This window comes from Camelus bactrianus, chromosome 6 (genome assembly GCF_048773025.1).
Source record: "Camelus bactrianus isolate YW-2024 breed Bactrian camel chromosome 6, ASM4877302v1, whole genome shotgun sequence".
Lineage (NCBI taxonomy): Eukaryota > Metazoa > Chordata > Mammalia > Artiodactyla > Camelidae > Camelus > Camelus bactrianus.
The window spans coordinates 93734167-93749268 of record NC_133544.1 but is presented as its reverse complement, the minus strand read 5'-3'; the positions used below and the strand labels follow the sequence as shown (position 1 = coordinate 93749268).

Genomic DNA, 15102 nt, shown 5'->3' with positions numbered 1-15102 from the left:
AGGACAAGGGTGAGAGAAGCAGCTACAGTCATTAAGGAGTAGCTATGTTCTAGCTACTCCTACAAATGCTCATTTTCTATTTTCACAAAAAACCTATGCGGCAGATATTATCATCACCACATTTACAATTGGGGAAACTGAGTCACAAAAAGGGCTAGGCTGTGCAAGGTCCCAGAGGCAGGATGCAAGAGAACCGTACAGGAGCCCAGCCCCCCAGTCCCCACCGCTGCGCTCTTCACACTTAGATCTCAAAGAAGAGACATCAGAGTACTCAGGAATTCGTTCTCAACTCATGCGACTTGAAGGCTTAAAAAACTCTATCTGCTCTCCTTGTAGACTTCAGCGTCAGTAAAAGTTAACTTAAGAAACAAGCCAAGAGGGGCTCCCGCAGTGGTTCTCCAGAAGTATTCTTTCTCCAAGTCACAGACCATTCTGACAGAGATGTCCTTTAAAGTCTTTATAGTACGTATGCACAGTTCCATATAAACTGATTTTTAATTTTAACAAAACACATGCATGATTACTACTACTGCTATTAATAGTTGCCTAATTACAGTTTTGCAATTTTAAAGAATTTGTTTACAATCTTCAGCTACAAAATCTAAATGTAAGTGAAAACCTTATGTGACTTTACCTAGCAAAGGTTTGAGATGAGTTCCAACATAAGCAAACATTCCTACAGTTTGCCCATAGTTTCCCATGAGCTTTTAACTGAGGATAATTTTACCTTGTAAGGCTGAAATAACTGTCAGCACGTGAAGGTCATCTGAATTTCCTTGTCCTAATCTGCCATAACTTCCTTCCCCACAAGCCAACACTGTGCCATTGGCCTGGATGACAAAGGTGCAATTCTGACCACATATGACCTAGTACAAAAACATATATTTAAGTACATTATCTTTTATTATATAGTTTTAACATGTAAACATTTTAAATGATTCCATGTATACCTAGGATACCTTTATCAACTCTTTCATCCTTTCACTAAAGCGGAAGGATTGACATAACTATGGGGTTCCTACAAGCCCTTGATTATTACAAAACTGCTTACTTAACCAAGAGGTATATGAGGCTCATCTGACTATTTAAGATAGTTTAGAAACATGTTGTGATCTACAGGGACTTCAGCCAATTGCGCAGCATTTAAACAATGTTAACAACAAATAAACAGAAGAAAAAGGAAAGGGTGATAGGAAAATAGTAAAGGCTGGCTGGAGATCAGCAAGCAGCAGAAACTGGAGGGACTATACACAAGAAAGAATAGTGCATCCCGGGACTTACTAAGGGAGAGAAGAATGGAAGAGAAAGCAGTGGCCTCAAGAAGGGTTTGGAAATACGGTACATTGATTATCAGGAGAGAGGAGAGGTGTCCATGAAATCTGGCTAAAGCTCCCAGTAAGTTTATGGTCGCAAGAGAAGATGAATAATTAGGACTTCTATAAATATGTACTTTACCTTTTTTAACTTCTATAAATATGTACTGGGCAGGCCTAATGCATAAAGCTGTTAATTCGTTACACTTGAAAATAAGAAAAATTTAGAAACTTACTAACAAAACTGAAGTCTGATAAAAACTTTGGAAGCTACACAGCATGACTTTCTTTGGTGATTCCTCGTAATAGACTATGCAATGGACAAACTTTATCCCACAATAAGTTACTGACAGCAAAGGAATCAGAATTGTCAGATCCCAAGTTTCTTCTCCATTTCTTTACCCTGTTAGTTACCTGCTGGGCCTGTGAGAATGAGGGAGCTGCTGCAGGTACCATTACATTTCTTCCAGCCTCAGCCAGCTGTCCATGCCGGCCAGCACCCCAGAGGTAGACATCACATTTACCTCCCAGGTGCCAGTCCTAGAAAAAAACCACAATCATGTCAAAATTTGATTGGTTAATTCAAACAAGCATGTACTGGGTACAAGTGTGTGCCAGCCTCTCAGGGAGACACCAAGACACAAACACACAAGCACTTAGAACCAAAAGATTTACTAAGAACCACCACATACATATCTGCACCTTCACTGACCTCAGGTCTGGAAGTTGCCCAAGACATAATTTGTTCATCCATGCCATTAATCCATTTACTGTTGTCCTGAAAGATACAACAAACATCAGGATCAGTTTCGCTTAATCAAGATTTATCTTTCTCATTTTTTAAAAGGGCCTTAAAATGATCTATTTATTTTTTAAAAATAGGAAAGGAAAACCCCAAGATCACATGATCAGCTACCAGCAGAGTGAAGACCAGAACGCAGTGTTCCCTTCTTCCAAGCCATTTTCTCGGGAAATCTTTTTGCAAAAGCCTTCTTTCCAAAAAAGAATTTGGCAATGCTATGAGAAATTATGAGCAGTTTTACAGTCATGCCAAACTTGATTTTTATACATTGTTTATCACAAATTTCCTATTACGATAAATATTTTCAACTATCACTATCACCAACACACGGATGACTCAAAGCTAACCACTTCTGAGGACCCACAGATACAAGGTCATGTGCAGGAGCCACTGGCCCCATGAACTCGTACAGCTGTCAGCAGGCCACTTCATCTTTCTAGGCTTCAGATTCTTCATCTACAAAATGACAGATCTGAGGCAAACGGGCTCAGAAGGACACTTCCTAATTAAAATATTCTATATTTAGATAATTTTTCTCAATTCATGTCTGTTTTATATTGTATCTATATTTATATAGTCAAAGAGACATATACATGTATATACCTTAGCTGGTAAGGAGGTTGTCAGATCGGGTGCTGGCCTGCACTATTGACACAGGCATTTTACCTCCACCACAGTTTCTGAAGCTAGACACTCTCACATACAATCAGAAAGAAATGACAACTAGAATGTTCTTCCATATCACTTAAACATGACTGAAGTGCCAAATAATTTAGAATCTATATGTGGAATAAATCTCACAAGATGACCAGGAAAGGACACTAAACTGTATTTACAAACAAGGTACTCACAGGGTTCCTACAGACAAGAAAATGGGAAAATAGGGGACTATGTCATTGAAAACCAGCAAGTTTATAAGAGCTCCACAGTGTCAGTATCAATCCCTTCCACCACAGAAGCCTCCCACCAGATTGAAAGTGACTATCTGAAAGCACAATATTTAAGCTTACCTAAAGGCTATGCAAGCTAGCCAATACTAACTGAGGGTCTGCTATGTGCTAGACATCCATGATATAATCTCGGTTACATATAACAGCAGCTCATATTACACTTACCATCAGGAATACAAGTTCATCCTCTGGAACAGGCTCTAGGTCAGGAACAGTAAAAGATTCTGGAAACTGTGCTCCGTTGGTCAGGGCTTCAGCAGCTTTTATGGTGGTTGAAAAACATTCTAACCAGGCCCACTCATTTGGATTCCAGGATGCAGGGTCAGGGAGACAGTGCTGGTGGTGTGGTGGCACTGGAGGGTTACACAGCAGCTGGTCCAGATGCAGTCCCACAGCAAGGGAAGCCAGGCATTGCATATAGGGACTGTGGACAAGCTGGTCGCCGCAAACCACGTGAGGCTAAAAGAAGATGCAAGGATATTATGCCAAAGAGCCTGTGCCAAATATTATACATTAGCCTACTGCATTCTGAAAGCCTGCAGTCATAGTTTTAAGTTTACCTTTTTTTTTAACCTTTTTTAGAAGCTTTTTAAAATAATTTTTTTAAGATATACAGAGAGTTGCAGAGATAGTACACAAAATTCCTGTTAATCCTTCACCCAACTTCCTCTATAACATCTACAAAATGTTACATAACCATGGTGCAATCATCAAAGGTAAGAAACTAACCCTGATTACAATATTAACTAAACAACAAAATTTTATGTGGTTTCCCACTAATGCTCCTTTTCTGCTCCAGGGTTCAATCTAGGATATGACATTTCATTGAGTATGTTTTCATTACAAAGTTTTTCATGAATCAAAAGAAAAAAAAGCAGATCACTGAACCATGGAGATCTGCTCCCTCTCACATTTCCTCCTTTACCAAGAGAGCCCTGGTAGCCATCAAAGGAGCAGCCTCCTTCCACGGCCTTCCCTACTTGTAGCAGAGCAACTCTGAGACACTGTGCGATTCAAAAAAGAAAACCCGGGCAGATGGGTCAGTGAAATTAACTGGGTGCGGTAAACAGCTGACTATATTAATGTAGCATGGCAAAAAGAAAAAAGGCAAAAAACCCAAAGAGCTCTACCCAGGGGCAGCATACCGTGACTACTGAGGGATGGAAGGCAGGTATACAGGATCATGGCCTGGGCAGTAGGTCTAAATCCCATGATTCCTCACTCTACTGTTCAATGACTCTACTTACTTCAGCCTTAGCTTTTCCACTAAACGTTTCACAAGGATTCACCTGATAAGTGGAGAGGATGTCTGACACCCATATCCACCCCTGCTTCCCAACTCTGGGATGGCAAAACCACACAAAAATAGATAAATGGGTCAGAAAAGGGAAGATGATATTCTGAGCACAGGTTTTTCAGGAAGTTTTGGAGTGAATAAATAATCTGAAAAAGAATGACAGAAACTGCACAAATTTGAGGGTTATTTAAATTTTTTACTCCCACTAAAATAAAGTAAAAGTAGGCTTAGGATTATTGAACAACTGTTTTAGGCATGATTTATCTTCATTTGATTCTGCCCAAATACCCCACTTATTTAACTCAGGCCTCATGCTCTTAAGGGAAAAATTCAAAGCTATAATTCAAATTCCAAAGCACCCGTCATCTGTAGACGTGCAGGAGTGAGTGTAATCCATTACCTTTTCATAGGCATACTGCTCCTGAAGCATCATAGGCAGCCGCTCCAGAAACGCTCTCATGCAGGGAGCCATGTTTAATCCCAGAATGCCCTGCTGCTTCAGTGCTGTCCTGCAGGTTGCTAGAACATGATTGGCAGCAGCCCATTCTGCTGTGCAATTCACGACCAGAACATCCTGATGGAAAATAAACCACGCCACGTGAAATATTTGTTTAAATAAAATAGACATAATTCTATCACCGTTCATGTATGAGAAATCCCTTCCAGTAACTGCATTAAACACTCTTGCTTTGTGAACATTTTATACTGTGCTTTTAATGCCTACGAACTTCAAAACCTCCTGAATTTTGTCAAAGCAAAAACAAGTGAGTAAGAAATAACTGTGAAATTAGTGAACCACCTTGGATTAGCTGATTCTTCTTAAAGAGACATTAATTATTTGCTATTTCATAGGACTTGTAGGACAAGGTATGTAGTACATTTCAAAAGTCTGATGTGACCACAGGAAGACCAGAGGAAGTAGCACTCTGCTGGAGGACACACACGTCTGCAGAAGCAGCACTGCTCTGTGGCTCTATGGTTTATCCTGTGCAGGCCACCACTGACCAGGGTCTGATTCTATATTTTACTTCTAGTAGGCCTGTTCATGCAGGTTTACAGGTCTATTTTAGTATCACTTAACCACATAAAATGTCAACCAAAGCAGAACACTGGCGCTATTCATTAGGGTCATGAAAAGCAATACTATAAGGGATAATGTCATATTGTAGAATTACTTCACAGTAGGGAACTAGTATTTTTAACTAGAGTATTAAATTTGAAAGCCAAGATACATTTTGTATACTTGAGTTAAATGTCTTTGGGGTGGTTCTTCTTTTTCAAGGAAAATTCTTTTGAGACACTTTAGTGCTATCTCAAAGATCATGGCAGAAAGTAAAAAATCCACGTTACAACTTCCACTTGAAAGTCATTCAATAATTAAGCATTTTCCCCAAGATTTATGGTAGAGTATTAGGTTCTAGCTTTCCTTCTGCCACTAAATACTTGCAATATCTTTTTTTTTCCAATATGTAAGAAAGATTTTTATTAGTGAGGTAAAAAGATAGTAAAAGATAGTACACTCCCGAGAACTGGGAGCAGGCCAATCCGAGAGAGAAAAAATGGCCAATACGTTTATTATCTTGAGCAAGTAATAATCCCTCTGGATATCAGTTTTCTCCTCTGTAAAGTGGGATGCTTGGACTACAACCTTTAAGATTCCCTTATAGGTTTTCACCTTGCAATTTAATATAATTGCAAAATCACCTTTGATCTATTTGAGCAAGCAGCCACTCCAACATCTGGAATCCATACTGTGGTCTGAATAGCTCCAGAGCCTATCACAACAGTTTGCAAGACAGAGCCATCCTAAAATGAGAGGTACTTATCAATACACATTATTTAACTAGTTAGTCATTATTTATATTTTCAGTTTATACTTCACATTCACAAAAATTTTTCTAAAACCTACACTTTAGGTAAATTTGGCAATGCCCAATGGCAGACTACTTACTGTCCAATTTTTAGGGCCTTTTCTATATGACTTCAAAAATACATCACAAAGAAAAATTAAAGGGCAGATAATTCTGAAAGGATAATTATCTTCAATATTCAAATATCTTCAATATTCAAGATATTATTCCACAAAATATTCCTAGGATTGGCTGGGTTAAATTTTATCATATGTAAGTTAATGTAAAATCATTTCTTAAGATAAAAATAACATCTATACTCTTACCCTTAAAGACCAAATGTTCATGAGGCCACCTAGTCCACCAGACACCAGGGCCAACCCATCAGAACTAAAGGCAACGGTCCGCACAGGGGTGATGTGTCCCCGCAACTGATAAACACACTTGGCTCCAACTGACTTTCTGTATCCATCCTGCAATTCATTTTTATTTTTAACAAATATTAAAGCAATTTACAGATTCAAGATTTACAATTCATTCTTGGAAATTTTATATTTCAGTATAAAATTGGAGAAGACAGAAGGACAACTTTCTCGTAAGTGTTAGCCTGACAGAGAAAATAATAAAGCATCAACCTGGCTCTCCTTTGCTGATGCTGCTTCTTCTTTCCTGACACACTTCTAAGCTGGGTTCCCTTACTCTTCTAACTGGTAGAAATGACTACATTTCTAAGTTCCAATTATCCCTCAGAGACAGGAAAGTTCTAACTTCTATTTTTTTAATGAGTTTTAATTTTTAAATTTCAGTTTACGTAATTTTCCTCTTGAGCCCCTAACATTTGTGAATTGCACAAGCTGGCTCCACACAAGCAGGTTCTTCTTTCTGTCCTGTCGGCTTATGGTTCTGTTTCTCACATGGTATCTAACATCACATTTGCTCTGCAGGTTTTAGGAGTGAGATAGGTGAGACCTGTCAAAAGAGCTACTCTTTAGCACAGAGAGCAAACCAGACTTATCTCTAGTGCTCCCACCTCCGCTTCTGTGTTATTATCCTCCCATTTGTGAGCTACCTACTTCTTCCTCCTCAACCATTTCTTCCTGCCTTTAAATTCCCCCTTCCTTCTAGTTATGAGAGAGTATAAACCCAGATACATTCATTTACCCAAAGATGACATAATTTATTTCTTCCAGTATCTGTATCATGAACAAAAAAAGAAAGCAACAGAGGTTGCAAATTGGTAACTGAGGGACGCAATTCAATTAGCTACCCAAGGTTTTAAAGAATTTCAAGTCAGACGTCAAAGCTTAATATTGGGAGATTTAACCTAAAACACTGAATTTTCGGCTTCTATCAATAAAAACTGGACAGTCTATTAACAACAGGCTTTCATTTCTGGATAGTGGCAATCAGCTCTGTGGCAGCTGGGCCCTTTATATGAAGCATGTGCACTTCTGGGTTTGTTTGTGTGTGTGAGTATGTGTGTGTATGTGTGTGCGTGTGTGTGTGTGCGCGCATGTGTGTGCGCGTGCGCGCGCACATGTGTGTTTTACCTTCCCTACATATTCCAACGCCCAGCTTTGTGAATTTATGTTACTTACCTAAATGGCTCTGTGAGTATCTATCGTAATTTTTAACCTCTGTTTAAGGTAAAGGAACTGTTCTTCACAGGTGGAATTCTGGTATTACTAGAAGATACTTTGGATAGGAGTGCTCCCGTGGTGCTGCTACTTCACTGTATCAAAGACTTTAACTTAGCACTCATCTATTTGTGGTGTTGATTATATCCCATAAATGATCACCACTCAAAACATACTGAATATCTCAACTTAAAGAGCAATTATGGTATCTCTGACTTATAAAAATTAAGCTAATTCAGAGAGCACACAAAATATGACAATTATTCACATTTCCCTAACGGCTCTTGACGTTTGAGATACTAAGTAGTAAGTACCTTTGTAATCAAGGGACGATTACTTGATAACACACACTATCGATGGTTTCAAGTAAGGTCTTGTAAAATATCAGAACACTTACCTGGCAATTTGATTCCTGGTCCCACCATCCTTCTGAACTAGTCACGCTGGTCTGTGTGGTGTCTTGCGGAATACGCCAAACACATACTAAGCCACTCTGACAGCCACTTAAAAAATTTGATCACATAAAATCAAAACACGTCAATAAGCAGAAGTAAAAATATTTTCAAACAGCAATCAATTAAGACCTGATAGAGCTACTACAAAATTACTTAAAAATTTATTTGTAGTAGGTATGCTATAATCTTTCACAAGAAATACAAGTAGGACCAATATTCTAACTACCTCACATGTAGATAAGGAGATTACATGTCAAGTTTCACACTGGAAAATTGCTCTTTATTTCTCTAAGGTGATCTTATGATATTACGTATTATAAGAACAGTAATTGGCAATAAACTGTTTAAGATTATGGAAAAGCCACATTTAACGCAAGTAACAGTCTATACTAACATAAAAGTTAAGACACACACACACAAATTTACAACATACGTAGCCATCAGTAAATGCAACTTCGATCCTTTCCCTGGAAGGCTGCACCAAGCAATGCCATTCACAATAGATGGGTGGCAGAGTGAATGCAGACAGCGCCAGCATCCTGAAATAGGCCCCCAGAGTTTCACATTTTCTTCTTTGGCACATGTCATAAGAATATGACCTGTTGGGTCCCACTTCATACTAACAAGAGTATCCTGAAAATGGTAGAGGGAGAAGAAAAAAATCACAGTATGCTTCCTTCACAAATAATTTAAGCTTAATAATTAATGACCTATACTTCTATTACTCAATGACTTTGAAATCAACATTTTATGCAAATCAGATGCTGTCACATTATTCCCAATCACCAGACCAACTCACCCTTTAATATAGTCTGCATTATATTTGCTGCAGTCAAACCTCAATAAATGTTAACTGAATGAATTAAGTATGAAATTCTGATTCAGAAGGGATATATTATCTTTCATTGGCATTTTTAAAGTTATTTTTATTGACTAGTAATCATTAAAACAGTAAAAAGAAGAGACTTGAAAAAAAATAGCACCTCTTACACCAAAACAGCAAATACTACGAAAATCTGGGACATGTTTTGTGTTTATATGGTTGCCAGCATTGGGTTCTTCTGATTTTTTTTTTAACCTTCCTTCACACATTCCAACTCCTGGCTTCATGCATTTATGTTACTTGCCTAGATGGTCATACAAGCATCTGAACTGGCAACCTCTGTTCAAGGTGGAAGAACATTCTTCATAGATGGAATTTTTAGCGTTAGTGGTAGGTACTTTAACAGGGGGTGTTCCTACTTTATCGCTTTGGTTTTTACCTCTTTCTTAGCTCAATGGCTTTCTTACATAGACTTTTCCATTTATACACATGGTAAAAAAACTGTATAACAACAGAATATTAAATCATAAATGACTGGTGTAAAAAAATTTTTTGAGAAACCAGTATCAAGCAATACCACAGTATAAACAAGAAAAAGTAACCATTTGGTAAAGCTTTACCTTATGTGCATCTATGAGAACAATGCCTCCTTTCTCAAGTGGCTCCTTTGTTCCCAGTAACAATTTTCCATCAAAATATCCCACTGCAAATGGTCTATCTTCACTGAACCAAGCAATGCAAGTTACGGACACTAACATGATAAAAACAAAATTAAAAAATTTTAAAATACAATAAAATAGAAGAGACTGACTTGTCATTGTCTAACCTAAAAGACAGAGACTTCGCAACAAATATATATCACTAGAATCACTGCAAGTAAGTTTCCAACATCTCTTTAACATTTAGACAAAATGCAGGCTTATAGCAGGCATTCCATGTAATCCACTTTTAAAAGCATTTATAAGTGACAGAGGACTACTTCATTTTTAATCTCTCATTGTTTTCCAGTGGTTATTGAAAAAGAGAGACCAAAATTGAATTCCCTTGCTGATTTTAAGTCACCATACCAGATTCTTCCCTTTTGGACCAAAATCTACAATGAAACTGAGAAGCGAAATAACCCAAGTCATAGAGAAAAAAAAATTACCTGGCCCTCTTTTTGCTTAATATTCCCTATTCAGTATGTTTCCAAATTCTATCAAATATGTTATATTCTAACAATCTATATTCATATTTGCTTCTCTACATGTATATAACACTGGAAGGCCACAAAAGAGGTAAAGAAACAGTATCTGTGGGGGTATATGGGGACATGGAAGCTGAGTAGATGGGAGAGACACATTTTACTGTATACCTTCTTAAACTTCAAAATTCTTGAACCTTATGAATGTACTGTCTATTTTCAAAAAAACCCCAAAAATGGTTCTATTCTGTTAAAAAAAAAAGTACCATATAAATAAGTTAGGACTGGGATCTTTGAGATACTCCACTCCCCCAAAATATTTAACACAAACTATTAAGACACCTAGCCATCCAAAAGGAACACAGTGAGAAAATAAAGGAAAGCAGGCTTCCTACTATGTCTTCTCAGATCAAGAACTTTTCTCCCCGCCTCCTCCTTCCTCTATTTCCTCAATTTAACTCATATGTTAACAATTTCATATCTACCAATGATTAGTGTCCTTTTTCCTCTGGGACATTCCTAACTTTCTAGGGAGAACTTGGAGCCCACTGTGGTGTTCAGACACTTACTTACACAAAGGGTAAATGACTAATATAATACTATTAGATCTTATTTTGGCAGCGATGTGTGGTAGGGGTTGCAGAGAAATATCTTTCAACTTAGTAACTAATTAAAATGAAACATCAACTGGACAATGCCGAAAACAAAACCAAATGTAATATTCACTCAGCATGTGCCAAAAAAGGTATCTGACTGGAGGGAACACTTTCACAACCAGACACGAGTCTAGTCATTTACCGTCCTTTCGATAGCAATGCTCCAGTTCTCGACGGTGCATGGTGGATACATCAACAACTTCAATTAGTCCTAGAGATCCGTCCATCCGTCCCACCAACAATAATTCTGGAGATTCTCCTGACCAGGCTGTAGATGGACCCTCTTCTGGCCAAGCCAGGGCAGATACCCAGTGAGGCTGAATATCTACTAACCCTTTTCCTCCTAAAGAGGGAGAAAATGTTAGCTAGTTGTCACTTAATAGTTAAAAACAATAACAAGAACAAAAATAAGTACTACTTAATTAAATATACTCAAAGTAGTCCCCAATTTCATAACAGCCTGCTAATGAGTAAGACTGCAAGGCAGGATCCTTCACTTATATACGACACATGACTATCAAATTAACAGCTTTTCTTAAACTATTAATGGGACAAAAATGATAGCTTTATAGAAGAAAGAGTAAAGGAAAATAATCAGTGTACAAACGTCAAACACTTAAGTCCTTTCCTAATAAGTACTGAAAACCAAATAAACATATGAAATTTACCTACAGTTAAGGCTAGCTGTTCTTTCAAATATACAAAGCAGAACAGCTATTCCTCAAACATGCAAAAGCAAACAATAATACTGATAAGCCCAAGACTATAATAATGACTTTTACTTTCCAGCCAGGTATTATTAAAAATTGACAAGAGTTTGTAACCTGTGACACAGACAAAATTAATAGAAATATTTCAAGTGATTCAAAACAAGACATAGGTGAAAATACATTAATTGCTCCTTCTCTTCAAATCCTACTTTAAACACTTAGGTGCACATAAAAAGAATTTTTAGTTTATAACTACCACTTTAATTGAAACTCCTAGAAAAGAAAGTCAAGAAATGAACATTTCCGCTTTAATTTAAACTATACTATGCATAGATTTTCACAGCTGATGAACAGATTCTGAGTTTCAAGGTGAAGGGAAGGCAATGTTTGAACTCAGAAAAGCTAAAAGAAAGGCTTTTAAAAAAATATCTTCAGTAGTTTACTAATATTTATGTGACTCTTACCATTAACTTGCCAGATATTCACCATCTTTTCCAAAGCTCCAGCTAGGTATTTGCCACTGATACTCCAGGAAACAGGCGAGAAACTTGGATCACTGGGTGACCCCAGGCTTTCCTCAGCATCTCCTTCCCTAGTATATGACAGATAAGTATAGAATTCTAATCCCCATCAGCCAAAAGTAAACTAAACCCGAAACCTTAATAAAAAGGGTTTTATATAGACCAGAGCACATAATGACAGGTTCCTGCATTTCAAAAGCATGGCTAACAGTACTTGACGATCACACATTGGCCAGTGTTTGTCATAACGTGAAAAATGTAGAATTACAGAACAGTAATACTTAGATAATTCATCATTTAATGTAATATACAATTTATCAACAAAGATATTCTGATTCTGTATGGGTGGTACATATGGTTATTACTCAGAGCACACTGATTCTTGTTTGCTTAATTGCTAAGGAAGTTTTCAGAAAAGAAATACCTATAGCTAGCTCAAGAACTGTAAAATATAAAAGAGGGTACATTCTGCTACAGAAAACATCATGGTTCTTAATTCCCAAATAATCCTTGAAGAATGATGAAAATTAGCTTACTGTTTTATAGAATTGAACACTTATAATGCTAGCATAGTAGACCTTGATTTAATTCTAAGTCCAAATATTTACAGTTAATATTTTTATTTTCTAAATTACTATCTTAGAAATTAAAAAAAAACAACTCACTGGAGGTTGTTCTAAAAGAAGAATTGTAAAAAAAATTTAGTGACAATTTAATTACATTAACACAACCAAGATGAAGCCCCCCTTGGGATTCTCTTATTTTGAACATTACCCAAGAGAGTTAATGTCAGCACTCACAATCTGTTGAACACACAGGTCTGCTGCAGTGAATACTGCTTCTTGGTGACATTCCACACCCGGATGGTGCCATCGTTGCCACTTGTAGCCAAGAGTCCTTTTTTATTACACCAAACACAAGTCATTACCTAGAAAAGATTTTAAAAATCCAGCAATATTTGAGCAAGTTTTAATTCAAATGATTCTATCATTTGAAAGAGTTCTATTTAATTTTTAAAAATCTCCTCTATTATAATAGAAAAGTAGACACGTTATAACGCAACACGCACAGTTTTATTCTTTTTTAATTGGCTTGTAGATATACACTTATTTGAAGTATAGCTTTAAAGTACTATCTTACATTTGAGTTATCTTAGACTTGTTAGAATCTTTACTAAACATGTTTATTTATTAAAAAACATTTATTTAATAAAATAGAAATACTTCAATGTGTTTTAAAAAACAAATAACACAGACTAAGAAATGATTTTAAAACTAGTTAAAAAGAGGTCAGACTTCATTTCCTAAAGTCGCCTTGTCATGGCTCAGGGGCCCATGGATTAGAACGAGGCCAATTTCTGTCCCTCTTGCATGTATAAGCTTTCATCTTTCATGAAGCTGTTCCTTTGGTTTTCTTCTCATCCCTCATTTGATTTTCCCATTTGTATATTATGTCAGACAGTATAAACATATACATACAAAGGAAAGTTGTTAACTACCATACAAATATTGGTAATTTTGTGTGTGTGCGCGTACGTGTGTGTGAGAGAAACAGACACACACACACACACAGAGCAAGATCTAAACTTTAAGCTATTTTCTCTTACATAAGGTGATTAACACACCTGGGGCTCAAAACACATACCCTGTTCTGATGTGCTTCCAACTTGATAAAGGAGCACTTTCTGAGATCTCCTCCCATATCAGCGAGGGTTTGTGGAGTAGTCTGGTTGTCGCGGTCATGTGCAGCAAGAGTGCGCACAAGCTGTTGAGCAGCCCATTGCCTATGCTGTGAGGACAGCCTGGAGGAGAGGCAGCAGGCTGCCAGGGCATTAGCCAGCTCCAGAGGGCCTACAGCAGAAGGATCATAGGAAGGATGGGCATACAATTGGGCAATTAAACCTGCTTAAACAAAACAACGAAATCATGCCCAGGTAAGAGCTGGTGGTGGTGAACAAACAAAAATGGGTTAACCCATATCTTTTAAGAATTAATACATTTTTAAGCAATCATTTCACTAAGATATGCATACAAGGTAAAAAGCATTTATCTCACATCAAGTTCTGTAATAAATATGAGTCACTGCAAATGTACTCTTATATATGTATCAATCAATAGTCTTTGCTTTAAGGATATGTAGAATGAGAATGCAGGAGAAATCATTTAAAGGCCAGGGCAGAGGGAGCATGCCCTAAAGAATAAGAGTTTGGCTTTTGCTGCTCAAAAGTGATCTTAATAGCCAGTCAAGGGACTACAATGATAGCTCCAAAAGCCCATCTCTCTTGGCCAAATGGTCCTGATGAAGAGAAGGATACACAATAGTGTTGAAGTAGTCCCTTCAAAGTGTTATCATCTTAAGACAAAGAGAAAAATACCACTACTTTATAAAAATTGTATTAAGGAAACCTATTGGGATTATTATCTGTGGTGACCCAAACCATAATCTAATAAAATACTATAATCAAACCCAGACTAACCTGGTACATTTTCTATTATTTATTTCCATGCACAATGAAAAAGTATCCATGCAACCTAACTTACGAAGTATACATGATGCTATATAATTCATCACATACAACATTGCAAAAACACATTTTTAAAAACATACATCAAATTGATTAGAAGACTGTAGATTTAAATGGTATGAAACTTACCTTTCTTTTCAACTTCTGCCTTATCATAATTAGGTCTCAATTTGGCCCCTTTGTCTGCTAGTAATGCCACAAGGGCCTGAGTTACAACAAAATTGGGGGAGGTTACAAGCTTATTCTCTTCAGCAATTCCTCGGAGAAAGCTGGGTAGAAACTTTCGCTGAATTGGATCATCGACCGTGGTTAGATTTACACCTGTTGCAGCAGAAATCAAATTCTGAAGAGGCAATCAGAACAAACAGGTTTAATTTTTAC

At 37.2% G+C, this 15102-nt stretch overlaps 1 protein-coding gene across 10 annotated transcripts in view; it reads right to left on the bottom strand.

Moving 5' to 3' along the window:
* HERC1 (HECT and RLD domain containing E3 ubiquitin protein ligase family member 1) overlaps positions 1-15102 on the bottom strand; it is a 204735-nt gene that overhangs the window by 18649 nt on the left and 170984 nt on the right. For 8 of the 10 annotated variants that reach the window (XM_074366366.1, XM_074366364.1, XM_074366363.1 and 5 more), the window contains 15 exons: positions 14851-15064; positions 13842-14098; positions 12998-13125; positions 12141-12268; positions 11109-11309; positions 9748-9878; positions 8738-8937; positions 8247-8352; positions 6539-6685; positions 6067-6168; positions 4763-4936; positions 3231-3524; positions 2026-2091; positions 1728-1853; positions 728-866 (listed from right to left, as the gene is read on the bottom strand). In XM_074366366.1, the coding sequence (XP_074222467.1) occupies positions 728-866; positions 1728-1853; positions 2026-2091; positions 3231-3524; positions 4763-4936; positions 6067-6168; positions 6539-6685; positions 8247-8352; positions 8738-8937; positions 9748-9878; positions 11109-11309; positions 12141-12268; positions 12998-13125; positions 13842-14098; positions 14851-15064 (2413 nt within the window). The remainder of the gene's footprint in view (positions 1-727; positions 867-1727; positions 1854-2025; positions 2092-3230; positions 3525-4762; positions 4937-6066; positions 6169-6538; positions 6686-8246; positions 8353-8737; positions 8938-9747; positions 9879-11108; positions 11310-12140; positions 12269-12997; positions 13126-13841; positions 14099-14850; positions 15065-15102) is intronic. The other 2 variants (XM_074366371.1, XM_074366372.1) reach the window with 1 other exon arrangement.